Source organism: Chelonia mydas, chromosome 17 (genome assembly GCF_015237465.2).
Source record: "Chelonia mydas isolate rCheMyd1 chromosome 17, rCheMyd1.pri.v2, whole genome shotgun sequence".
In the NCBI taxonomy this organism is placed as follows: Eukaryota; Metazoa; Chordata; order Testudines; family Cheloniidae; genus Chelonia; species Chelonia mydas.
This window is the reverse complement of record NC_051257.2, coordinates 4971654-4997913: the sequence shown is the minus strand read 5'-3', so window position 1 is coordinate 4997913 and position 26260 is coordinate 4971654. Positions and strand designations below refer to the sequence as shown.

The 26260-nt window shown below is 36.8% G+C and overlaps 1 protein-coding gene across 2 annotated transcripts; it reads left to right on the top strand.

Annotated features, from left to right (window-relative positions):
* Positions 1–208: 208 nt before the first annotated feature.
* Positions 209–22148, top strand: SKA2 (spindle and kinetochore associated complex subunit 2). Of its 2 annotated transcripts, none has more exons than XM_027820148.3 (7): positions 209–383; positions 14114–14203; positions 15083–15259; positions 16756–16842; positions 18584–18623; positions 20914–21046; positions 21837–22148. In XM_027820148.3, the coding sequence occupies exons 1-7, from the start codon at positions 351–353 to the stop codon at positions 21961–21963; spliced, it is 687 nt and encodes a 228-aa protein (XP_027675949.2). In that variant the 5' UTR covers positions 209–350; the 3' UTR covers positions 21964–22148. The 2 variants fall into 2 exon arrangements, with proteins under 2 accessions (XP_027675949.2, XP_043387263.1); XM_043531328.1 differs by lacking the exon at positions 209–383 and adding an exon at positions 13405–13766.
* The last annotated feature ends 4112 nt before the right edge of the window (positions 22149–26260 follow it).

Sequence of the window (26260 nt, the reverse complement as noted above, 5' to 3'; positions counted from 1 at the left end):
ATAGACCAATCAGAAAACAGTGCTTCTATCCAATTATCCATAATTATTAGTATAGCTCCAATCTCAGCCAATCACAATTGGAGTCCACTCTCAGCCAGTCATAATTCGCGGCTCTCCTTTCCTAACCAATCACATGGTGCAGTTTTTCTTCCAACCAACGGCCGCATCCGTGTCATAAGCAGGGTTTACGTCCTTCCCCGCCCAATGGGCGAGGGTCTGTGTCAGCAGCGGGCCAATCACAATTAAGCAGTGAGTGACAGCTGCCCAATGACGACTCCCGGCTTTCCCATCCTGAGAAAGAGGGGGTGGCTATATCTCCGCCGCTGCCTGAGGAATGTCAACTATTCAACATGGAGACGGCGGTTACCAGGCTTGAGACCATGGTGAGTTCACGGGGCGGGGGCCAGGCCGAGAGCGGGGCCGGCGCGTGAGAGGTTGTGGGGGCGAGGCTGGAGGTAAGCGGGCGCTGGAGCAAGCTGTGGGCTAGGGGGGTCAAGGGGATCGTCCCTATCCAGACTCGTGGGGGCAGCTGGGGATTGGAGCGGGAGGCACAGGACTGTTCCTCCCTCCTGGCGGGCCGGTCCATTCTTCTTTCGAGGGGCAGGGGGAAGGACAGATTCGTCTGGGTCTGTTCATTTTGTCCTCGCCCTGGGGAGGGGAATAGGTAGATCTTGGCGGGCCGCTCCATTCACCTCTCCCCGTCTGGGGGGGTGGGGGGCGCTCGCCTGGGTCGGTCCATTTTCCTCTCAGGCTGGGGAGTCAGAGGTGGCGTGGACTGGTCCATTTTCCTCTTTGGCTGGGGAGTGTAGAGTAGAGGTTGCCTGGACTGGCCCATTCTCTAGGGAGGGAGAGGGCATGGAAATTCCAGCCCAGTACATGTGGAGCTGAGCTTGGCTACTCTGGGCTGTTCCATCATGCGGAGGTGGGTGTGGAGGAGCAGAAAGAGTTCATTTGGGCCCGTCCATTTTTCTCCCTCCTTGGAGGCAGTGGGGTGGGCATAGAAGTTTTCTGGGTGGTCCCATTTGCCTCTCATCCCAGTGGGGTGGTGATGGAGCAGAGCTCCCCAGAACTGATCCATTCTTCTCTTTATCTGGCGGTGGGATGGGGAGGAAACTGGAGCAGAGCTCATCAAGGCCACTTCTTCCCTCATACAGGGCCCCTCTTGTATGGGGGAAGGAGGGCAGAGCTGTGCTGAAGCTGATCCATGCTCTCGTCTGGTTGAGGGTGGGAAGAGCTCACTTGGGCTGGTCTGCTTCCACTTACTTTGAAGGATGAGTGGTCAAAACTTGTGTGGGACATTCTGTTTCCCCAAAATCTTGTGGAGGCAGAGCTCCTGTTGGCTCGCCTATTCGCCACTGACCATGCTGATGGAGATCTTTCATGGGCCGTTTTAGTGTGGCAAAAAGTCAGGCTCCTTGCTTAGACTGGTATTGTGTGCCCCGCTTAGTGGGGGAAGGAAGATGCTCACTTCAGCCCTTCCAGGCCATAGGTCTCTTAACTTAATTTTAGCACTGTTTGATCGAGTCCCCCTCAGGCAGGACCAAGTCATGCTGTGTAAGTAGTTTCCTTTTTTCTTACCTCCAGTCATGTTAAATAGCTGTGCTTTAACACACATCACTTTCATAGTGCAATTAGGACTGAGAAAGGATTCCCCCTTCATATGCACCAGAGTCCTTCTGTGGCATCCTTCAGGAAGTAGTTCGTGTTAACCTACTTTTTTTGTTTCTGGAGTTCGTATGTTAATTTATTTCAGTATTTATTGGGATTATTATAGGCACATATTTGTCTGTTTATAATTTTGTTTAACATGCTTGGATATGTTTGGGAATGGTCTGTGCATTCTAATTTATTATGAATATTAATTCTTACATTGTGCCATAAACATAGATTTTGTAGGCTTTTATATGAGAATTACACACACTAAAATGTGATTCTGCAAAATATCTCTATATTGTTTCCTTGTGGTATTTGCAGCAAATTATCTCAATAATGCTACTAGTTTTGGTAACCCATCTAATAGACCATCAATAGCCTCACAGAGAACACACTAGGTTATTGAATACAGGGAGTTAGCTATTGCAGTAGGTTAGTACTCTGGTTTTTAATATATGGAAACATGGGATTGAAACTTTAATTAGGTGGAAAGTGAAAATGAGTTTGGTGTTCTCCTGGTCCTTATTTATACATTTTAAAATCACTATAACAAGCTTCTCAAGAGAAACTCAGAACTAGGAGGTAAAATGGCAGAGCTTTGTGGGAAAGTGTTCATGTTTTATGTCCACGCTATCCTTGAATCTAGTCTGTGCTTTTAAGACCTTCACTTTCATAACCACCAAATTAAAGCACTTCCTAGCCCCTTCTATTTCATTTAATAACTTTTTTCAGTTACCTAACTGTCCCTCCCATTCATGTTTTTGAACTTCCACTTCCAATGTAATTATTTCTTTAATACGTTAACAGCAATGAGCAAATGAAGCATTTGTTGTCTGAAAATAAACAACTTGTACTTTTGGCTGAATGCCTTCTAAGCTTGTTCTTCTAATGTGCCTCTGTCATCTCATTGAGTGACCTGCATTACCTTCCTTATTCCAGTCCAATGGCTCTTCTGAGTAGCACTGTAACATATGTAGTGGTTTTATGAGAACACTAGATTACAATTTGGAAAAAAATAACATTATTTGTATCACATTATTAGAAAATATCTGAATCTAATGCTCCAGAGTTAAAAGGTCATGGCATTAAATATGTACACTATGTAAATCTGAATTTCACAGTATATTTGAAAGATGCATGCTTTGTGTTAAGCTGTTTTGTGTGGGTTTGTTTGTTTGTTTTTTGTTTTTTAAATCCCAAGCCATACTTTGGAATCTGGTAAATTATACCTTTATAGCGTCCCATATCCAGTATCTACTAAAGTGGTGTCATCATACTCAAATAATGTTTGGAGTGGTAATACTATACTGTGTTTGACTTGAATGATGTTTAAATTCTTCTCAAATCTCAGAAGATCAATTTTGATTTTAAATGTAGAACTTGTAGTAATGTCCATACAGTCAATTTGTTTTGAAATCTACCTGTCTCTTCTATTGCTTTTTTTCTTTTTAACCTTGTCCTATTTTTAAATTTACTTCTTTAAGACTATTTTTCTTGTGAAAAACTGCCTAGAAATTATCAGTATCCTGAATGTCAAATTTTGTGTCACTATTTCAAATACTCACATTTTAGCCACACTTTGTAGAATCAGATGGGTCATGATTTTTGCTTCAGGACACAAAAATAATTGCAACAAAAATAATCAAGCAAATTACTGTTCAGGAATAGTGAGTGATATCAAAGCCCCTTTAAAGTCAATTAGAGTCTTGCCATTGACTTAATTGGAGCCAGGATATCAACCAATGTTTTTATGACCTACTTTCCAAGTAGACGTCTTGATTTTTGCATTAGGATTGGTTTGGACCAAATCATTTATTTATATAATACAAAATTTGCACTCTGTCACTACTACCTTATGCTACCAGTGTTTTACTATAGTTTATTCATTTTCTCCTATATTGGCAAGGGCCATCTTACATTCTTTTGTTTGATTTTAGGGGTACTGTTGACTTGTTCCAAGGGCAGACATGTCCAGCTGCCTTCTGCCATTAGGAAGGACCATGAGTGACACAATGCAGAGCCATCTTGAATATTTAGTTGTATATTCTCTCTTTCTCTCTTTTTTTTTTTTTTACACGAGATGTTACACAAAGTTGTACCGTTTTACTTTGTTTTAATTTCTTGCACGCAAGCTTAACCAGCTTTTCAAAAGAGTGTGTGTTTGTGTCTTATCTCTCTCTGAAAGCATTAAATTATTAAAATTAATGGGAATTTGTGTCTTGGTAACTGTCCCTGGTATTGCAGTTTTGTGCGTCTTGTTTATCCTTTTGGCTTGTTTGTTCTTCCTGTATTTTCTATGAAGTCATTAGCTCTTTCCATAGACGTGTGATTAAAATAGTACTTCTAACTTCCCCAGTTTCAGTATGTACTTCATGAAAAGCTTTTAGTCTCTAGAGGAACCAAGGATAGACTATAGTTGTTTTGTAGGAAAATTTAAAAAACTAATTTTATTAATAGGAATGTGAATGATAATATTGAATAGCCATGTGGCTTAAAAGCGAGTCTGCATACATTTGAAAGACAAATGACCAAATTACAATAAGAAAAGAGTGAATCAGAGGATCCATAATGTGGTAAAATTCATTATGTAAAAAGAGCATAAACCTAAGTTAGTTTTTTTTTGTTTTGCTTTTTTAAGACTTGTTGCATTCGGAAGGAGATATGCACCCAAGCCGAGGCTCTGATCCAATGCCCATTGGTATCAATGGGAGTCTTTCTACGAACTTCAGTGGGCATTGGATCAGGCTCTAATGAGAGTACTGCACAATATATGGTGGTGCATTATGATTAAAGAAATGGTTGTTCTATAGTAAGTATTATTTACTTTTAAGTCAGACCTTCAAACATTGGAGGTAGCATAAAGGTCTGAGGAAAATACATTCAAGTATGCAACATTTCAGTGTTCCTTACTGTAAAAACACAATTGCTACATTAAACTTAAAATGCTTGTTTGAGAGCACTCTTGTTCCATTTATTTCATTGTATTTTTTAGTATGTTGGACCTACCTTTTACTTCCTGGTGAGTGGTGTCTGTCCAGTGCCCTTTTTATGTTGTACTACTAGTGATCATGCACAAAAAGCAGTGCAATGTTAAAAGGGCATTGGCCAGTGATACTGTCCACGTTAGTAATTTTTTTTTTTTTATGGAATCACAATTTAAGGGTCAGAGTACTTGTGTTTAGTCAGACTGGAAGACTATGCTACAATAATCATAAAGTAGGATTGCCACTTACACATTTTTCACACATGCTGTCTTTATCAAAACTAGGATCATGGCCCAAGAAATATGTTCCACATGCAAGGAAGGGAACATTGTACTGGTTTCCCTAGGAAAACAATGTAGATGATGTCATAGGTGTGGAGCTGGCTCAGGTTGCAGCCATGGTGATTTAATACACCTTCATTCAGTTCCTCCATTTGTCTGAGTCTTGCTGTAAACAATCTTAGAATGTACAGGTGGAGATGGCCATTGGAATTATCTAGCCCTAGAGGTTCTCATATTGCAGACCAGATTTTAATAAAGAAACTGTCTTTTAGACACCTCTCCCCTAATTCACAATCGTGTTGCCCCTGCTCCTATTTGTGACCATGTATCATTGCTGTGGTAACCACAGCATTTGCTAGAAAAATATTAGAAAACTAATTGTTAAAATAAACTTAAGGTAATTTAGCAGCTGGAAATAAGAACAACAAATTTCATGTGGCCAGAAAGTGATCCCTGGATTACCAGTAGTCCATGGACCACAGCTGGAGAACCTATGGCATCTCATTATTCTGTTCAGCTGTATAACACACATGAAAGAGATATATTTGGAAATGTGATTGTCAGGCAAGAGCAGCAGCAGCAAAATGTTCTTAACTGAATTCACAACAGATTTTTGGTGTTTTTTTTTTTTTTAATCATTTTCTCTTGGTCAAGAGAATCCAGACATTCCAAAATGTGTTAACAATTTCCATGTCCTTGCATGTGTCTAGTAGGCCTGATGAGCATTAACCTTAGCCTGATTTCCATAACCCACAAGACGCCAGCATCTGATATCAGCTTATTTTTACTTAAAGCATATATATAGATGGTGTTGACTAAATGTTCAGGATTCTGGTTTCCCTTGTTTCAAAAAGTGTCAACCTACGAAATAGAAACATTACTTCTGTTCAAAATATAGCTGACATAGGTTATTCTTACCTTTCCTACGTCTTGCTGCTAACGAATGCTCTGACTTTATTGCACTACTGTACTTTACAGCTAGCAGTGCAATAGTATTGTCAAAGCATCTGAAAGCAGACTACCCCGCAATACCTTGATTCTTGCTCTACAGCTTCTAACAGTGTCTTCAAAGCCTGTGAGTAAATCTGCATTTAATAAATTTACATTTTCTCATTGTTGTAAAATATTCATTGTGCAAAGGTTCCAAATCTATAACAATATGGTGAGATTTTTAGCACTGAACTTAAATTGTATTTTACTATTCTTAGATTTAGAAAATGGTGTATCTGTAGATTAAAAAAAAAAAAACTTGAATGGGGATTAAAGATCAAATCACTGTAAAAGTTTAAAAGAGATGCATTTGCTGAAACAGACACTTATTACATTTTCACAAAATAAGAAACAAGTGGCAGAAGGGGGGTGTATCTCAGATGCATCTAAGCAGTTCTGGGAAGTTTTTTTTATAATGGGCATAATTTCTTAAATGTGTGTAGGTATATTTCTACAAAACAAGCTGTGATATTTAATTATATTATTTTCATTAACGGCAAATCTTAAAATATTAGTTACATGATAGACAAGCAATAGTCACATCAAAATTAAATGTCCTCAATTATAGAAGTAACCTGCAGTTAATGGTTGACTATCAGTCTATAAATCTCAGATTCTGCCTTGCTTAACATGCTTTATATTCTTATGAGCTGTGCTTCGTACTTTATAAAGGAACGAATAATTGTAATCTATTCCTTACTTCAAACATATTTAAACTGTATTATCTTGGAAACTAAGTCTTCCTAGATGCTTTTTGACATCAGTCACAGTAATCCATATTCCTGATGTCTTCATTCTGAGATTATGTAGCTGCAGATAAAGAAGTTATAAACAAACAACAAAGTTATAAACAAAAAACACACTATTTTGATGGGCTGTCATTAGAAACAAAGAATATAAACTTTCTCCCACAGAGGATGACACAATTACCAGGACAGATTTTTTTTTAAATCCTTATGAAGGTTTTTAAACAATAAAGAGTGTAATTAAGAAGTAGTTTACTGTATATCTTTATGATTAATGTAACTTTTAGGATTGGACCTCAGGAGCAGTTTTGTCAAAGTCAAATGGTAAATTATTGGATTAGTAGGTTAAAGAAGCATTTTCTTCTTCTTCCTAAAATTGGAGGACTTCTTAGTTAAACTCTTCCACATCTGTCCTGTGTTTTAACTACTGTGCTAAAGTTTGCCAAAAGAAGTATCAGTTGTGGGGTTACCAGATAGCAACTGTGAAAAAACGGGACAGGGGGTGAGGGGTAATAGGCGCCTATATAAGAAAAAGCCCCCCAAAACAGGACTGTCCCTTTTAAAACGGGACATCTGGTCACCGTAATCAGTTGAAGGGAGTAAAAGTTTTCGCAAAAAGAAAAGGAGTACTTGTGGCACCTTAGAGACTAACCAATTTATTTGAGCATAAGCTTTCGTGAGCTACAGCTCACTTCATTGGATGCATTCAGTGGAAAATACAGTGAGGAGATTTATATACACACACAACATGAAAAAATTGGTGTTATCATACACATTGTAAGGAGAGTGATCACTTAAGATAAGCTATTACCAGCAGGAGAGCGGGGGGGCTAGGGGCGCCCGCTCCAAAGCCCGTTAATGTTGATGGGAGTCTTTTGAAAGCACATACCAAAAATACTTCAGCATCTACTGATAGTAAAGCCATTCACTGTGTTTGTTTGTATTTTTCCTGTCATCTTCATTTGTTCAATTTAAGAAACCCAAAGTACTGACTGTAAATGACAAATGAGTCTATATTATTCATGATTTAATGTTTCTATAATCTGTGTTTTCAGGGTTACATGCACATAAATTCCTGATTACACAATCTCTTTGTTGCTAATTTGTAATTAAAGGATATCACTGTAAAGATATCATTGTCCTTAGTGGAATTTTTAAAGCTGTAAAGAAATAATGTGAGTTATGTTAACTTTGAGTTCTTTTAGAAACACAGGACAACATCAATAAGGAAATACCTTTTGAAATTTGAACTATAATTTAATATTGCAAAAATAGTGACAAGGAATGCAAGTGCAAATAATCTAGGTTCTAATATTATTATAATGTAACTGTATTGGCTTGTTGAAGCAACTGGAAAAACTAATATCAAAGTTCAGTCGGTTCTGTGTGTTACAAAATAGGTGTTATCTTTGAACATTTGTTTCATGTTTTTCTTTATTTAAGTAACTTAAAATTAAAATGCATTACAGTTTAATCAGCTGGTGTATTTTACTATCAATATGAATTTTAATATTTGTTATGGAAACAAGAGCTAAGTATTATGATTCTTGTGAGTTTTGTCCTAGACCTACCATTTGTATATATTTGACTTTTTAAAAATTGACTCTGCTCAGGAGAATAAATTGTGGGTTTTTAAAATTTAATCTTGTGGTTTTTTTCCCCCATTAATATTTTGAAATATTTAGCAGGTGTTTTATTGTTAGACTGGAATATTTTTTTTAAAGTTTCTTCTTAGTACAAACCAGCACCTTCTCATTATATCAATTTAGGATGTGGCTGTCAGATAGGTTCAGCACTTGTATGCTACATAGCAATTTATTTGTGTACTTTGAAATTGAAAACTGTATTTTGAGGAGGTTGGTGTGAAGTTATGGGTTCATAGAATTGTTTCAGTGTTTTATTTTTGTGTCTTCTCAGAATCTCCCTTATGGAGCAAAAGGAACCTTTCAAGAAACTTCAAGAAAGTTAATTTGAATACATAACTTCTAGTGTTTCTTGAGCCTCTAATATTTTTGTTTATTGGCTGTTCTATTTTCTTTTAAAATAAGTTTAATAGTAAATCTAATAATGAGGATTTTTTCTATTGGTGATTGAGTTTTAAATATCAGACTTTTTTGATTCTCTTATTAAAGTAATCCCAAAACAGTTTAATAACTTAAGTGATCTCTGATCACGCACCATGGTCTTCCCCCACTTACTGTTGCTGGGTGGTTAGAAAATATTTAATATTAATTTTGATTCTTTTTGTAGAAAAGGACCTTGAAAACATTTGAGCCTGATGGGTACAGATCATAATATTCCATGTGATGTGTACAATACTATAGTCCTTTCTGGAATAATATTAGCTAAATAAAGATAAATGTTAAATAGCAGCAAATGTTTGGATAAATGAGTGCGGGGGAAAGGAGGTGCCTCAAAAGGAGAGAGTGGTTCTTATGTATTATTACACATGGTGGCTAATTCTGCATTGCAAGTCTGCATCATTCACCAAAAGGGTCTGATGGATGTAAATCAGAAGAGAGAAGTTAAAATGGCTTTTTTTATAGTGACATAAATCTGAGATAGATGGAGAAGCTTTGTCACGCATTATGATTTGTTTAGTTTTAAACTATTTAAGAAGAGTATTATTAAAAGATTTCTAATTTTCAAGACATTGTGTGTGTGTGTAGATAGACATAAGTCTTAATGGGCAAAGATCTTGTGATTTCCATTATTTTGTGTGACGCAATCTTCTAACAAGAGAAGACAATTGGATATACTTAACTTCCATTGACTTCAATGGGTTTTGGATCAGGCCCATATTTAGGAAGTTAAGTTGTAGTAGTGCATCACAATTCTTTTTGGTCATTTCAAACAGTTTAACTTAAACTGTAATTATTGCTATAGAGAGTGAGAAGTCAGTTGAAACAGTGAAAACCACTTTGAGTTAAATTAATTCTGTAAATATTTAGCTTATGTTCAACACAGTCCCTCTCTCAACTATAATTTCAAATGATTACATGAAGAAATTCAGTGTTAGTTTTGTGAACTGGGCACACTGCCTTTCTATAAACCAGAAATCCCTAATAGACATTAAAATGGCAGATGAAAGTTAATTAAGCAATAATCTTATCCCCTATTTCACAGGGCAATTATCCAGTTCCCTAGTGACTCATTTATCCCAAGAAAAGAATTGAGTGAAACGTGTTGGTGATGTCATCAGTTTGATTGTCCACTTATCTGCCTGATTTATCAGGGAACAATTAAATTTGTTGTGAGTATTTTGATCAAACAAGAGGACACATTCTTAAATAAAATATCTGTGGATATAACCAGATCCTGAACTGTCATTGATAGTCTCTACTCACAGCTGTGTTTACACATTATTGCTAATAGAGTTTTTTTTATATTGAGAAAGGACAGTGATCAGGCTGAGAGAGCTGTAGAAATTGATGGAGAAGATTTAACACCTTTAACTAGAAAGGTCGGGGGGGGGAGAGTATTTTTTTTCATTAGTAAAGTCTTACATTTGAATGTCAGATACCAAATATTTACTCTATAAGCAAATGATAAAAACTAGCAATGTTGTTGTATGAAATACTTCTTGTATTGGCTTACTCAAATAACAATCCTTCCAAAAAAAAAGTGTAATAGAAGAGCTGGATTCAGCCCTTAATGTCCTAATAACAAACTCATGTAAGAGCAGATTTAAAATTGCAGCAGCAGTGACTGACTCTTAAATACAGTTACGTTATTAAGTCCTGGTCTACACTACAAATTTTTGATGGTATAAACTACGTCGCTCGGGGGTGCGGAAAATCTTACTCCTGAGTGACGTAGTTTTACCGACCTAACCCCTGGTGTAGACCATGTTACATCAACGGGAGGGCTACTCCTGTCAACATTGCTACCCCCTCTCAAGGAGGTAGAGAAACTCTCCCATTGGCGTAGATAGTGTCTTCACTAAGTGCAACTGTGACACAGCTGTGCTGCTGCAGCACTGTAAGTGTAGACAAGCCCTAGGTATGGATGTGCTAGTTCTCTTGTGGCATTTCTGTCCCATACACATTTAATATTAAAATATCACTTCTTTAAAAATGTCAAATTTACAAGTGCAAATAACAGGCTGTATCATGCGTAGAAGACAGTGTCTCTCACAAAGGGTTTTCCATTTACATAACACAATAAAACTCAGGTGCCTAATACATGAATGGATCAGGCAAGGTCCAGTTTTTGAAAGATGTTTTCTTTGCTTTTTTGAAATAATTTCACACTTTAGATTATAATTTAAAAGCTCCACAGAAGAACTTCACCTTGAGATGTGAATTAAGAAAAGGTAGGGAGGTGTGTGTGTGTTTGGTGTAGTAAGAAATTGATGGTTCCACACAGTGGGCAATGCAGGCAATGGTGAAAGACCGTACAAAGACAAGAGCGGGAGGAAGGAAAGAGTAGGTGTGTGGAGTGGGTTAGACAAAGGGAGTAAGGGAGAATAAGGAGAAGTGGGGATTCTACTTGAATAGAATGTTTCTAACTCATCAGGGTATCTGATGGTAGCCTAGAAAATTTTTCTAGTGTGGTTACTCACTGTGGCAACACAATTATCCAAGCATCAGGTGTTGGATGTGTTACCTGCCTATTTCTACTAATACAATATTTTGATTGTCATTTTCTTTTTCTACAATATTTGGACTCATTTTAAATTGTAGACAATATATGGTAACATTTCAAGCTAGATGTGGGGACTTAGCTGCTGTCAAGTTTCACTAATATCTGTGGGAACTGTGCATAAGTCTATGAAATAAGTCATCGCTATGAAAACCTATCCTTTATACACTTAAAATATTTATTAAATTTGTCATACCATTCAGTCATTCAAAGAAAGCTCTGCATAATAAGATGCCAGTCAAAGGTGGATCACTTCGTACATTATATTTCCTTTAAAGAATAGAAAGGTTGCAGAAAAGCTCTTGTGATTGCTGTCTACATATAATGAATGCTAACACCACAAAGGCTGTTGAACTGACAATAACATACAAAATGTGTTTCAAGAATCAAAAGAAGTTTACAATGCATTTTGTCAGTACATAATGCAAACAGTTAAAGTATTAACTTCACCTGAAATTTCTAACAGTTTCCTTGAATTAATGGGAGAATTGCAATGAGTTTTTAGTTATAAGAAATTCTTGGAGCTTTGAAAGGTTCAGTGGAAGCGATAGGGAATAACAGCCTTACTTTCATATTTCATTATTAAATATCAATTTTTAGAAGAGTATAGAAAGCCCTTGTTCTGTCATAACATCTAAACCTCTAACTTCACCAAAATAATCTAAGAAACTAGGGAAGTGTGCTTTTACAAACAATACTATTGTGGGAGAAGTTACCAACCCATGAACATTCACTGTATTTTAATTTTAAATTCCTGGAATAAACACCAACATCTCAATGACTTCAGTCAGAATTGAAAACTATTTTCTCTGACATTGTTTGGAAGATAACTTCTTTCCTTTGATAGTAGTTATGATATCAGATAAAGTAAGTTCTCTAAGAGAAAAATCCTCCTTAGATCCTTCAAAACCTATTGTATCAGAAAAACAAAGTCAACAATAAACTATGGTAGGCCTAGTGTATGACTGAATACCTGCGTGTGTGTGTGTGTGTATATATATACCATTTGTTTCAGTATCCGGAACTCTGGTCACTGCTTCTGGGTATTCAGCCCACATCCACTGATCTCAGAAGTGTGTTATGAGAATTATTCAGTAAGAAGTCTTTCATAAGAGCTGAGCCTGAATTTTTTGAAAGTCCAAGAGTGTTATCCTGGCCCCATTGAAGTTAATGGCAAAACTCCTTTGAGTCAGTAGTGTCAGGATTTCACCCCAAATGGTCTGCATAAAGTACAGTGCACCCAGTTCCTTCTATTTTCTTTTGAATCCTTATGTCTTGTATCCATTTTGCATTTTCTGAGGAGTCCCCTTTCAGAAATCTAAGGTCATATAATGGAGCCTAAATGGGGTATTTCTGACAAAGGAATGTTTTAAACCTGTAGTGGAAAAACTGCCATATTTTCTTAATCTCAAATCTTTCCCACTGGCCATTGCGTCTGCCAAGAGGGTTATATTAATATGGTAGCCCTCTTTATCAAAGGGTTTTACGTGCAGTTTCTTCCAGACAAGGTGATTGTCAAACCACCTTCTGGTTTGTTTGTTGATTGATTGATTGATATATTCCAGAGTCCTCAAACAGGTTGGAATAACGTCCTATATCAGCTGTAATCAGGACTCTCAAAATCTACTTTGAACAAAACTAAATACAAATCTAACCATTCCTGATTTCATATTTTCTTAATCAGGAGCAACTGAAAGGAAATTCTGTTCTCTGGCTTTGTAAACAGAAAGATATAAGTAGGATGATCTCTGTATTCTTGTTGATCAAATACTATGAGATGTTCTTTCCCTGCTTTCAGTTCTTTTAATGCAAAGCCTTTCAGTTAGCTCTAAATTCCATGCATTACAATAAAACCGAAGACGTATTATTGATAGATATAGATGAATAACGAAACGTTCCTGCCTGTTTGGGATCACCTGTTTTGAGCTTGTTTATAGTTCTAAATCAATGTGTTCTAAATCAGTGATTCTCAAAGTTTTGTACTGGTGACCCCTTTCACATAGCAAGCCTCTGAGTGTGACTCTTCCTCCCCCCCCCCCCCCCCCCCCCCAATTAAAAACACTTTTTAAAAAAAATATATTTAACACCATTATAAATGCTGGCGGCAAAGCGGGGTTTGGGGTGGAGGCTGACCCCCCCCATGTAATTACCTCACGACCCCCAGTTTGAGAACCCCTGTTCTAAATGGTACAGCATGCTACATGGTGTATTATACATGTAGTAGAGTGCACCCAAAGAGAGATTGCCACAGATGAATGCGTGTCCTTATGACAGGTCCTAGAATGTTACCCTGGTTTGACTGATATAAAAGTTTTTTAATTTACCCTCTCAATTCTGGATCACTATTTTCCTTTGTCGAAACTGCATACTGGCAACAGGGACTTACTGCATAATATGCAACACTTGCACTGTGAAGAGCAGTGAGCTCAACTGTCAGATAATGCAAGAAAATGCTGCTGTCTGCTCCTGTAAGTTTTTCTTCAAGGACCTTCTTGGCCACTACTTCTCATTGCCTGCCAAGTTCTTATCTAGCTAATTGCTTTAAGGCTACTTACCTTTAATTACGTTGACTATCAAGAGTTTGCAAGTTTACTCTTCGGTATATAAGGTTGGAATAACCCACAAACATTAGTAAGTGGGGGAACAGCTCCTTGCTTATAGTACATCAGTCTTTCAAACTGAAACATCTTGATTTCTGGGGGTGGGGGTTGGGGTTTTTTTTGCTTGTTAGTGCAGGAAAGAGTGATTAAATGACTATGCTTTTTGTCCGAATTTTTGTTGTTTAATATATTGTGGTTGATCTTCAATGTTTTAGTTCCAGAAGGCAGAATCTGATCTGGATTACATTCAACACAAATTGGAGTTTGAAATAATGAAAAACCTTCCTGATAATCCATCAGCAGAGGTACTATTTTCAGATTAAATTTGTAAATTTTGTTGTATCTTGCACAAATTCACTGTAAATGGGTAATTCTCTAATCATAAAACATGTTTTATTGGATATATATCAAAAACTCCTGGTCATTTTGTATGTTTTTGTTTTTATACTCTATTTTTGCAACATACCAAGACAGTTGATGTAGATTTATTTCAAAATAGCCACATCTTAGTATAATGGAATGCTCCATACTTGTGTTTTGAGAAATCAGCTGGAGTGTTAACAGGCACTGTCAACTTCAACACCCTCTTCAAGACACACCTCTACTTGTGTGTCTTGATCAGCAATAGATCAGCCAACAAATGATGACTAGACTCAGGGCTTGTGGGAGAAAGAAAAAGGGTAAGGGGGGGTATAATACATTATTTATAGTATTTTTTGTAAATCTTCCCTCACCCACCCCACATGTTCAGATGCAGTGAAAAAGAATATTGATTTTTTTTACTTTTTTTATTTATTTATTTTTTTTTACAAGAGGTGGCTTACACGTTCTAACTCAGGAAAAGTTAAGAAAGCACAAAAACACAGTATCTTCATTCTATTGTATCTTCTGTGGAACCAGAGAGTTAGTGGCTTATTACTATTTGTTTGCCTATGAAAAGTTATCACGTGGCATGGGTAGATGGAGCAAGAGGTTTCCAAAACAATAAAGATGTCATTTTATGGGTAATGTGCTACTGATTGTAGTTAAGCGCTTCCACTATAAAGTGTCTCTTTCAATTCTCTTTTTAACAGCTCTAGTTGCCATATACTTTGGGAACATCTAATCTGTTTAGTCTTGTGTAGCCAAATTGATCATCTTTCTAATGTCTTGATAGTTTAAATGTACTTTTCACCTTGATGTAGGAAAATCCAGTGACTCTCTTAGAGGAACTCTCAGTGGTGAAGTCACGTTATAAAATGTTATGTACGCAGCTGGAAGAAATTTCTATAGAGCAGAGAGAGTCTATGAGCTGTATTCATGCTACTCTAGAAAACACTATGAAGATGGTGCAGGCACTACAGCGACATGCTGATCTTGAGGTAATGTTTTCAGTTTACAATATGGGCCCCAGTCCTGTAAATGCACACATGTAACCTTATGGATGGGAGTAGTTGCTTTGAAATCAAGACTAAACATGTATGTACAAAAATGTTACTGGAACAGGGGTTAGATTTTCTTTTTTGGGTGGAAAATCTTCTTACATTTTCTGTTGAGAGATCACATTACTGAAGTAACAGCTCAATATATTGTACTCAATCCTAAAAATGCTTTTGCATTTGAGCAGCCCTATTGAAGTGGGGCTACTCACGTTAATTAAGGTTTCTGGGACTGGGCCCATTGTTGAACTCCTAGGTCTGATTCACCATTGTGGTAATCCAAGATAATTCTGGTGGAATTCCATTGATTTCAAGATGAAGTAACACAATGGTGAATCATACCCCATGTCTCTGAATAGTTTGATGGAAATTGATGTTTCAGACACTGAATTAAATCCCAATTTTTAAACTGATCTTTGAAGTGTTCTCTATTATCTTGAAAGCTGCCAGGTAGAAAGTGAAACTGACTGTAAAGAAAACAAAATGATCAATGTATTTTCACTGTGAGTGGAGGTAAATATAAAATTGTGAACATTCTAAAATTATTTGAATTTTGAATAATCTCAGATGATAGAAAATTTAAAGCTTTATGTAAGCATTATCATATTTTTAAAAAGTTTCCTTGTGTTTCTAAGTGTTGTGCAAACACTGACTACTTAATCCTTCAAAAACCTCTTATAGTTACTTTTGTAGACAGGGAAGGTTAGACCCAGAGAAGTTAAGTGATCAGCCCAACATCAAACAGAATGTTAAACTAGAATATTCCTGGGTCCCAGCCCTGTGTTCAGTACACTGACTGGATGGCACTGCCACTCTCAAAATATTATACTTAATCTGACCGTGTCCCTAACCAAACATTGTGACTCCTACTTTTATATTATATATAATAAAGTTATGCTTTCTCATTATTTAAAAAATGGCACTTTCCTTCACAGCTCAGAAGAGAAAATACAATGACCTTTCCTCTCCATTTGTGCCAATGTTATGCTGCCAAGTAGCATGTTGAGAATAATTTTATAGGTTTCTGTCCTGGGGTGAAGTGGTAAAGTCCTGAGCCACTTACTTGTGCCAAGTAGGATTAGGCAACAAATTTTCAGCCAATAGTTTGTATATTTGTTTGTAGCCGTCTCTATACTTACTATAGCGGAGACTGATGAAACAATTTAAAAAGCAGGATTAGAATTTTTTTTAAATGGAACATTTATTTTTCAGATGTTAATCTATAGTTCTAACATTAGAATATTATGAGTAGATTTTTATTTGGAGTTTGAACATGAGTTTAATGGTGGGATTTTCAGAAACACTCAGCCTTAACTCTTCTCCCATTGAAGTTAATGGGAGTTTACCATAGTTTTAAATGGGAAAAGGTTTAAGCAAACTGAGTGCTTCTGAAAATCCCACCGTAAATGGTGAAAATAGCAGTTTTTTTTTCCCCCTAGCTTTCACCTCTGTCTGAAGAAGAACAGACTGCAGCACAACGCTTAGCATGTAAAACGGTTAAAGGAACAGATCCACCAGTGGAAGAGGTAATTGTGGCTTTATATGGCTTGATTCTACAAGCCCCTTACTCCCAAGTAATCTCTGTGAAGTCAGTGGGACTATTTGTGTGAATTAGGACTGCTCCCTTGACTAGCAGTTTTCAGGAGCATGCCCTGAAATAGTTTCACTTTTTACTTTTCCAGTTTATTGCACAAATGTTTTGTTTTGTTGTGCCCCTCTCCCTCTTCTCCCCCAGGGAATGGTTTTGTTTAAGAAAATTTTGTTTTGGAAAAGCAACTTTAATCTCTTACCATTTACTAAGAAAACAGTGACATCTTTATATTTATATGGTAGCATATATTTTAAAGTACAAGAGGAGGGTAAATCATGCCGCTTTAGATCACATATAGCATGCAAAACAAACATGAACAGTACCTTGAATTCAGAAGAGCATTCTGTTCTGGTTGATCAGTTTCTTGACACAAGTGCTCTATCAGATCATTCAGCTATTAGTAGAATAGCTACTAAATCTTTGGGGTGGGGGTGAAGAGCATAATTACTTCAGTCAAATGCCTAGACTGATTTTCAATATTTATAATTTCCTGTTAAATATTAAATTGAAAACTGGCTAAGAATAACTTAACCACATTACAATGCTGCTGCAATATAATATGAAACTAAAGAAGTCTAACACTTTTAGGCAGAAACTCAGGATTTCTGCCATAAAACCAATCATAACAAAGATTTTTCATGGTATTAAACAACAAATATCAGCAAAAATTTAGTCAGGATCTTTGTTACATAAAACCTAGACTTAAATCATACTTGTTATAATGTATCTTCTTGACCTTGTCTGTCTCTCTCCTTTTTCCACTGCTTATCTATCAATGCCACCTCACTTTCTATCCTTTCATCACCACTGTTTGACAGTCTTCCAGTATCTTTCTGCTTCAACTCTATTTTTGCTAATTTCATCATTAACATAATTATAATCCTAATTAAATCACAATGATAATAATATCATTTGTATTACTTTAGTGCCTGTGGGAGCCCAAGTCATGGAATAGGACCCATTGTGCCAGGCAATGTACAAAAGCAACAAAGACCATCCCTAACCCAATGAGTTTACAGTTTAAGTAAAACTCATCATCTTTTCCCTTCCCCTGTTTATCTTGAGTGGTCAAGATACAATTTGTATTCAAATACCCCAGACAAAATTAGGCCTAGCCCTGCTCCAATTGAGGTCGGGGAAATCAAGATTGGGCCCTAAATGGGTATTGCATGTTTTTGTTGTTTTTCAAAGAGGAAGAGAAATCACCCCATCTTAAAGGCTCTGTGTTTTGTTAACCCTCTCTTCTGGCTGAGGAAAGCTGGATGCAGCTTCCTCTAGAGCCCATCAGAACTGTTGGCCTGCAAGAACAGCTTTATAAAGCTCTTGAGCATCTCTTTCCCTTCCTTGTGCTGTGTGTGCAGTGCTTTCAGCCACTGCCAGATCGGAGAACTGGCTGGCCTGACTTGACAGCTGATTTTCCCCCCCACTCCTCTCCCAAACCTATCTTATCTGTTTGGCACTAGGATTTCTGCATGCTGACTAGTAGCGAGTGTGGGAACTCACCAGGAAGCATTCACTTAATGCTTAGGAATTCTACCATATCAGTTCCTTGGCAATTAATTGCCAACAATCAGCCATATTTCTATATTGGTAACTATGTTAAAAACTACAGCTACTACTTCAGAATTGTAGTACAGTATATATGAAACTTGACATCACATTCTGTTTATTTTTAGCCACTTTGTTCAGTGTCTGCAGTTCCTATTCCAGATGAGGGTAAGTGCTGACAACCCCCTTCTACTGCTTTGCAGAAATCAGCTTCCTTTTCTGAGCATTAACATTTATTTTTTTTCTGGTTGCTAAAAGTGTATATATATGGCCCTCTGCAGAGGGTGTGTGTGTGTGTAGATAGGTAGGTAGATCCACACCCACATAACCTTAATTGTAAGATATTCAAACACACCAAGTTCAATATTTAGGATATGTTTCTTAAGAGTATATTCACATTGTTAGTGTATTTCATTGTGGACCTATATATTGTGAAATTCAAGGTTAGCATAAAAAAAATCAACTTTTTTTAATAGATATATAATATGCCCACAATGAAGTGTGTGTATGTATATTTCATTTTGTGCGTGTGTGTAGATAATTAAAAAGTTGGAGTTTTTTGGATGCTAGCCTTAAATTTCATAATATAGGCCCACAATGAAATACACTAACAATGTCAATATACTCTTAAGATACATATTGATGTCCTAAATATTGACCTTGATATTTCAAATATATCTTAAAATTACAATTAAGGTTAAGATTTTATCACAGTTATTTTTAGTAAAAGTCACAGACAGGTTGTAACCAATAAACAAAAACTCATGGAAACCTGTGACCTGACTTTTTTTACTAAAAATAATGGGTGTGGAGGAGGGGGACTGATGGGGGATGACTGAAGCCCAAGCCCCACTGGGGGGGATGAGAGCCCGAGCTCCGCTGCAAAGGGGGCTCCAGTACTCACCACTATGGCAGCTGACAGCTCTGGGGTCCCATCACCTGTGGCAGCTCAAAGCTCCAGGGCCCCTGAAAGCTCTGGCCTCACTGCCACAGGGCTGAAACTGCAGCAGAAAATGTCAGAGGTCTCTGAAAGTCATGGAATCTCTGACTTCCATGACCTCCATGACAAACTCTTATCCTTAATTATAATAATCATTGCCAAGGAATGGTTGGATAAATCTGCTTCGCTTTCTGAAAGTAAGGCCTTGCAAATAATTTTAGCTGAGAAATGAAGGCTCCTACTGCCACTGATGGCAAAACTTCCATTCACTTGTGGGGGAAACAGGATCAGGCCATGAAGTTTTTGGTCTGAGATGTCTGTAGAACTTAGTGCTTTAAGTAAACAGTTAATTTACTGTAGTTATAAAATAAATGAACACAGATGTTAGTAACTAGTTTTTGACATTCACTGGAGAGTATATACTTAAATGTAAGAAACTGAGGGCCAACTTCAACCTCAGGTACAACTCCTATTTATTTCATTGGGAGTTATGCGAGGACTGAAACTGGTCCTAAATCTGAAATTGTCTTTATAGTTTAAAAAGACAGTGTTAGTCTTAATATGGAAATAATCATTGCTTTGTCCGGACATGAATCTTTATAACAGGGTTTTTCCCAGTGATCTATTGGTAGTGTCTTGTTATACCAAATTGACAGACCCATATTAGGTTTCCATACATACCTACTTTCTCCCCAGGCCAGTAAGAGCCTTAGCACTCTGGAGGTGTTACACAAGCCGAGGGGAGGGAAGACCATTTAAAGGAGGGAACCTTTAAGGGTTCTGAGAGAAACACTTTTTCTTGGCTGGGAGAAGGCTGTTTGGTGCCTGGCCACCAGAAGTATCTAAAGTGGGAAAAACTATAATCTTCAGGACTCCTTTGAAGTTCCTACAGGAACTTGCCAGGCTAGAAAGATATGTTCACTGATTTATTTATTTATTTTTTAATTTTATCTGTATTTTGTATTTTTAAAATTGTATTCTCCCACTTCCATGATTTATTAAAGAAATTACCTATTTTGCTCAGCACATCACTCTGAATGCTACAGCTGTAATAGTGAGAACTGCACATTACTGCGTAGAAATTGTGATGTACTGGAGGGGTTGGTGGTTAAAAAGAATTGATACTGTTGAAGCTACTGCTGGCAAGCATTGTGTTGCTGAGATTAAAACCAAATGGAAAGTGATGCTGCCTGTTATATTCTATATGTTTGATATTGCATATGCATAATGATGAACATGCCAGTAAATAAATATCACTTTTCAGCAGGGATGACTGCTTCCAACAATATGTTCAGAACAGTATTCATGTAACTGTTATAGTTGGTACATGGGAAGATATGCCTTTCACCAGTCTTCCAGTTTTCCAGTGTCAGTGCTGAGCAAAACTTATATAAATTAGGTGTTGCAGCAGTTTAATATGCTATGTAAGCAGTATTACATGAGCACTTCTAAATATTAAAGTAACCCTAACTTCATCTGTGTATATTTTTGAGTAATTTTTTATTTTAAAATTGCTAGAACCACAGTTCAAACCAGTGACTAAGGAGATGTTGATGGCTGTACCAAAGATTATCAGAAGTACTGTTAAATTAGTGGACCTGAACAGCTTTTACAGGGAACTATTTAACTACTTTGTTCTAAATGGGAACAGGTAAGCATTGAAAGAGTATATGATTATTGGTTTTCAGGCCTTTCATTTTTAATAGTTCATTGGTGTGACTGATAAATCATAACTTAATGTAGGCTTTTTTGAAACCAAACAGCAACTAAATCTGGAGTCGTCATATTGCAGCAAGCAGTTAACTGGTTTCAAAAATTGATCTAGGCTCCTGTTGTCGATTTCTGTTAGGGTAAATGTCCCAAGATGACACTGCATCACACCTCTTTTCCCCCTCGCCCCCATACTCCTTTTTTGAGTAGGGTTGGGTTAAATTAAAGTATCAATTATCTTTACTCATATTTTAGCAACATTAAACAGCAAGTTCAACAGAAATAAATTGTTTAACTTAGGCCAGGTCTACAACATTAAACTTAAATGTCTATGCTAGAAGAGATTTGCAGGTATAGCTATACCAATAAAACCTCTTAGTGTGGTTGCCGTTTATATTGGTTAAAAATACTTTTGCCAGTATGCCTTATTCCAGTCTGACAAGCTAAATAAGCTATACCTATAAAAATACTTTTACACTGGGATAACTGTCTACATTAAGGCTTTTGCCCGTACAAAATTATTACAAACCTTCTACCCCCACTCCATACATACATACATACATACATACATACTTCTAACTGACATTGCTATATCAGGGAAAGTTTCTAGTGTAGACCTGGCTTAAGATGTTGAGCAACATTTTTGAGAAATTATTTATGAGAAGAACTTGGGCTCTGTCTTTTCAGATTTCAGTAAATACTTTGTTGAATAGTTTGCTCTTGTCTTGCAGAGCAGCATTGAATGTTGCACAGATGAACAAGATGAATATGAAAGCCACCAATTCCCGGCTACAAATCCTGAAAGAACTTTCCATTGTAGAAATTGACAAACAAGGAAATGCTAAGTTAATTGTGTAAATTTAAGCCTAAATGAACTAATCATATTTTGATAGAAGGAATTTGGGTGCAGCTCCTGGCGTATTGGTAGGCAAATAGTTCTCCGTTTATAAAAATGATACACATTGTGAAAATTTGTTGTTAATGTGACTGTATTAGGATTCTCTTTGTAATACCCAATTGTGAATTAAAAAGCATATATCAAATTTTGTAAACTACTTTGCTTTTAAGATTTGTAGGACATAGTGGACAGAATCACATTTTTAACCCCATGTTTCAGTACTTGTTTTCCTGCATGGGGATTAATGTCTTCTAACCAAACATTTTTACTTGTACTTGGATTCCTGAGTAAGTGATATGAAAGCCAAGTAGGCTATAAAAGTTTTACTACTTTATAGGTCACAGTTCAGGGCAACTGGCCCTGTAGTCCATCAGTGGCCCAGCAAGGGCATGCACTTTCAGGCTTCTGGTTCCTCAGCTGTTACCTGTCCTGGGCGGAGACACGCATCTCACTTCCTCCTGACCAGAATATTTCCAGGCTGCACAGTTCCCTGCCGACACTATGAATTACTCCAGAAGACTGACTGCCTAAGAAGGTTTGCTTTGCCGTCTTTTCAGAGACTATAATCAGTGTGATTGCCCATGGTTAAGTTACCACACAGCTCTTTCTAAGCAAGCACATTTTTTCTTAAGGTAAGAGCATCAGAGAGAACTTACTAAAACAATAAAAGAACCTACACACATACTAATAAGCTTACCAGAGCATACTCCTACTCGAGCAATGGCTCTGTCGGATGATTAGTCCTTCAAACCCCACCCCATGGGGTTTTTCTCTAGTTACAAGTTCATAACCATGGTAGTTCAGAACAAGCACACATGAGTCTGAGAGTCTCTTCTTTATATTGCTTGGCTCTTCGATCTTAGACAGTGGATAGGTAATCGGTAAGACAATGGGTTTCTCCTCAAGGTGTAATTTCAAAAGGCTGGGTCTAAAGGTGGGGAATTTCCATTCTCTTTCCAACTCCCCCACAAGTTTCTCAAGGAAACCCACTTAACTTTTTATAAATTCACTTTGTTTCAAATCACCCTTTTGAAGCTGATAGCATTTCCCAGGGTTTACATTAATCAGGTCTCCTCCCTAGAAGCATTATATACAATTTCACAATAATATATAAACATTTGTAATACAATGAACTCCTAAATCACTAAAACTTAATTCAATAAAGTTTGTACAGGTATTGCAGGAAATTTCCTATCTATCACAGCTTACCATCTGAATCTTCCAATAACTGATTTCCGTAACCATTTTATAAGTCAATGGCCTGACTTAGTCACCATTCCAGAATGTCTTTTTGAAACGTTTAGCATTCATACGAATAAGATGATAAAACTAGATAAAGCCTGCCATGGTACTGCTAGGCGTGTTGCAGCCCACCTCATGCAGCTCTCCATAATATCAAGTCAATCATGCAAACTACATCTCTTGTACACCAACCACTGATTCCAGCTCTTCAAGCTGCTCTTTTGCAGGTGATATCTAGGCTTATTGGCTCCATAACTATTGACAAGGAAATGCAGCATGACTTTCTCAAGATTCTGTAATTTTTTTTGTTTTTCCTTAAGGTTTTATTTTTAAACAGAGGACTGAGGACAGTTTTAGTAAATCCAGAGCCCATTAAATTCTCTAGGGACCACTTCCTGCTGCAGTAAAATCAACTGTCCAGAGTTCCACAACTTCAGAATCTGTTGCAAAAATACACTGCCCAAGGAATTGTTTTACCCTTTTCAGATACCTGGTATGATATAAGAGCTGAAATGCCAAATCCACAACTAGTTTGGAATATTGCATATTTTTTTGCACTGAACAAATAGATGGTGGGTTGTGTGGGTTTGTTTGGTGTTTGTGCATATGAAAATATCTAAAATTTGTTCCCATCAGCTCCACTCAAAATATGGCTGCTACTTCAACACCAAGCAAAGAATAGTCTACTCAGCACGCTATCTGGCTAGTGTTTTATGTAGTAATAAGAAATGAGATTGAACACTGACCAAATTATAATACCACGTCCATATTCTATGATGCTATAGAAAACAAATTACAAGAATACTATTCTAAGATGATAGATGTGCTGCTTTGTGTGTATTTTTGCCTATATATATCTGGACTGTTCTGTCTGGCCAAGGCAACCTTGGAACTGCGGTCCTCCGTACATATCTTTTTTGTAATTAATTTCCATCAAACCTTTTCCCCTCATATTTGTACTTTTTCATGTTTGTATTGGTCGTTTTGTAAACTATTTTAATGCTTCTGTTTGCTTTTTTCTCCACATCCTTGCTCTGGACCCAGTCCCACAAATCCTTCCTGTACAGACCTCCCATTGATTTCAGTGAGTTCTGCATGTGGAGGGCTTGCAAGATTGGGCCCTTTGTTTCCTCTTTGACATAGGACTATAAGTAACTCCCAGTTAAGTCAATGGGAATCTTTCAGTTTGACATTAACGGAAGTTGCATTGGCCCCATAGTCACTATTAAAAGATGATTAATTCTTGGCATGTTTTGTTTGGTATATCAAAGTCACAGGACCAAGGCATAATTTCTAGAAGCATTTAGAGCATGTGCATCTCTAAGTCCTTGTGGCAAGTTTTACTGTCTTAACTTCAGACTTATTTTAATGTTTTTAAATAGATGTAGTGGATTACTTGAACACCAAGTGTTCATAATTTGTAGATTTTGTTTTTTAAAAAAAAGCTTCCTGAGGAATGCTAGTCTGTTTTGTAAGAACATTGTTCACCAATGTATTTTTAGGCATCTTGCAAAAATGCAGTGCAGTTTAAAACTACAGTAGAACCTCAGAGTAACGAACCCCATGAATAAAGGTTGTTCGTAACTCTGAAATATTCATAACTGAACAAAACGTTGTGGTTCTTTCAAAAGTTTACAACTGAACATTGACTTAATACAGCTTTGAAACTTTACTGTGCAAAAGAAAAATTCTGCTTTCCCTTTATTGTTTAGCAGTTTACATTTAACACAGTACTGTATTGCATTTGCTTTTTGCTTTTTTTCTTTGGTCTCTGCTGCTCTCTGATTTTGTACTTCTGGTTCAAAACGAGGTGTGTGATTGACTGGTCAGTTCGTAACTCTCTGGTTTTCATAACTCTGAGGTTCTACTGTAATAACAATTTATGTACAGTAGGTGGCCAGTATCTTAGTTAGGTCTGCTGGGGGAAAGCTCTCCAAAGGCAACTGTGGAATTCACCTTTGTTTTGAGTACTCTATAGATCAACACACTGAATAACTTATCAGTGAGTGTAATAAGAACTATTGAATTAAGTATTTGGAAAATGCTAGAGTATGTGCTTCCTTTGAGCTTGTGAACTGATATTGCAGAAAGTGGAATGATTTCGACTTTTCATTTTCTTAACATTTCCTTGTGAATTTTTTGTAAGGAATGTGGATTGACATAATTTAAGTACAAATTAAATATAAATGAATAGTTTCCAATAAAGTTACTGTACATTACGGTCTATGAAATGTTTGTCTTCATACTGAACTGGCAGAGGGGAGCTGTTTTATCTTAGTTAGCACTGTGAATAAATAGCGAGCTGTAACGACATTTTTTAGTGTTCGTGTAGCTCACAAACCTGACGTACTGAGAGACGCATAAAACGCTGAGTAAAGTTTTGTTGCTGGCAGCCACATGTATCTCTGGACAACCAGATTACAAACAGACTAAGACAAAAGCATCAGCTGAGATGAAGTGGCTACTGCCACATGACTCTTCTGTAATAAGGTAAAACACATCCTGGAATAGTATGTACAAAAACTTTCAACAGGATTTGATTTTTTTAAGATAATAGTTTCTTTAGATATGTTCACACACTCTCTCCATTGCAATATGATCTGTTTTCATATATGGTCCCTTTTTATTTTTTTTATTTATTTTTTTTTAAGGGAAATGCATGAACATACTAGGAGTTCAAATAGTGATAAATGAAAAAAGTATTTTAAAATTATAGGAAATTTTGCTGTTTCACAAGCTTGCAATCATTTTAGTAATTTCAATGGCCAGTTTCACTGGGTGGTAGTGATCAGTTATTTTATTTCAGTATATGCACTGAAAAAATACAAAATAAAAAAACCTCTCCTGTACTCTAGGTGTCTTGGAAAGCAATTAAAAAGACTCTCTATGGACTTGCTCCTTAAACTCTATCCAGAAAACTAAGTGGCACATAGTACAGGTACTGCAGATTTTACATAGTATTATATAAAATATTAGTTGTATACTACAGTTAGTCTATAAATATTTATTGCACTC

What these genes read in the sequence shown, in the direction of transcription:
- SKA2 (XM_027820148.3), top strand. Translation starts at nt 351, where the DNA reads ATGGAGACGGCGGTTACCAGGCTTGAGACCATG. An exon ending in CAGATCCACCAGTGGAAGAG is followed by an intron (nt 16,843 to 18,583) that starts GTAATTGTGGCT and finishes GTTTATTTTTAG; the next exon opens with CCACTTTGTTCAGTGTCTGC. An exon ending in AGTTCCTATTCCAGATGAGG is followed by an intron (nt 18,624 to 20,913) that starts GTAAGTGCTGAC and finishes TAAAATTGCTAG; the next exon opens with AACCACAGTTCAAACCAGTG.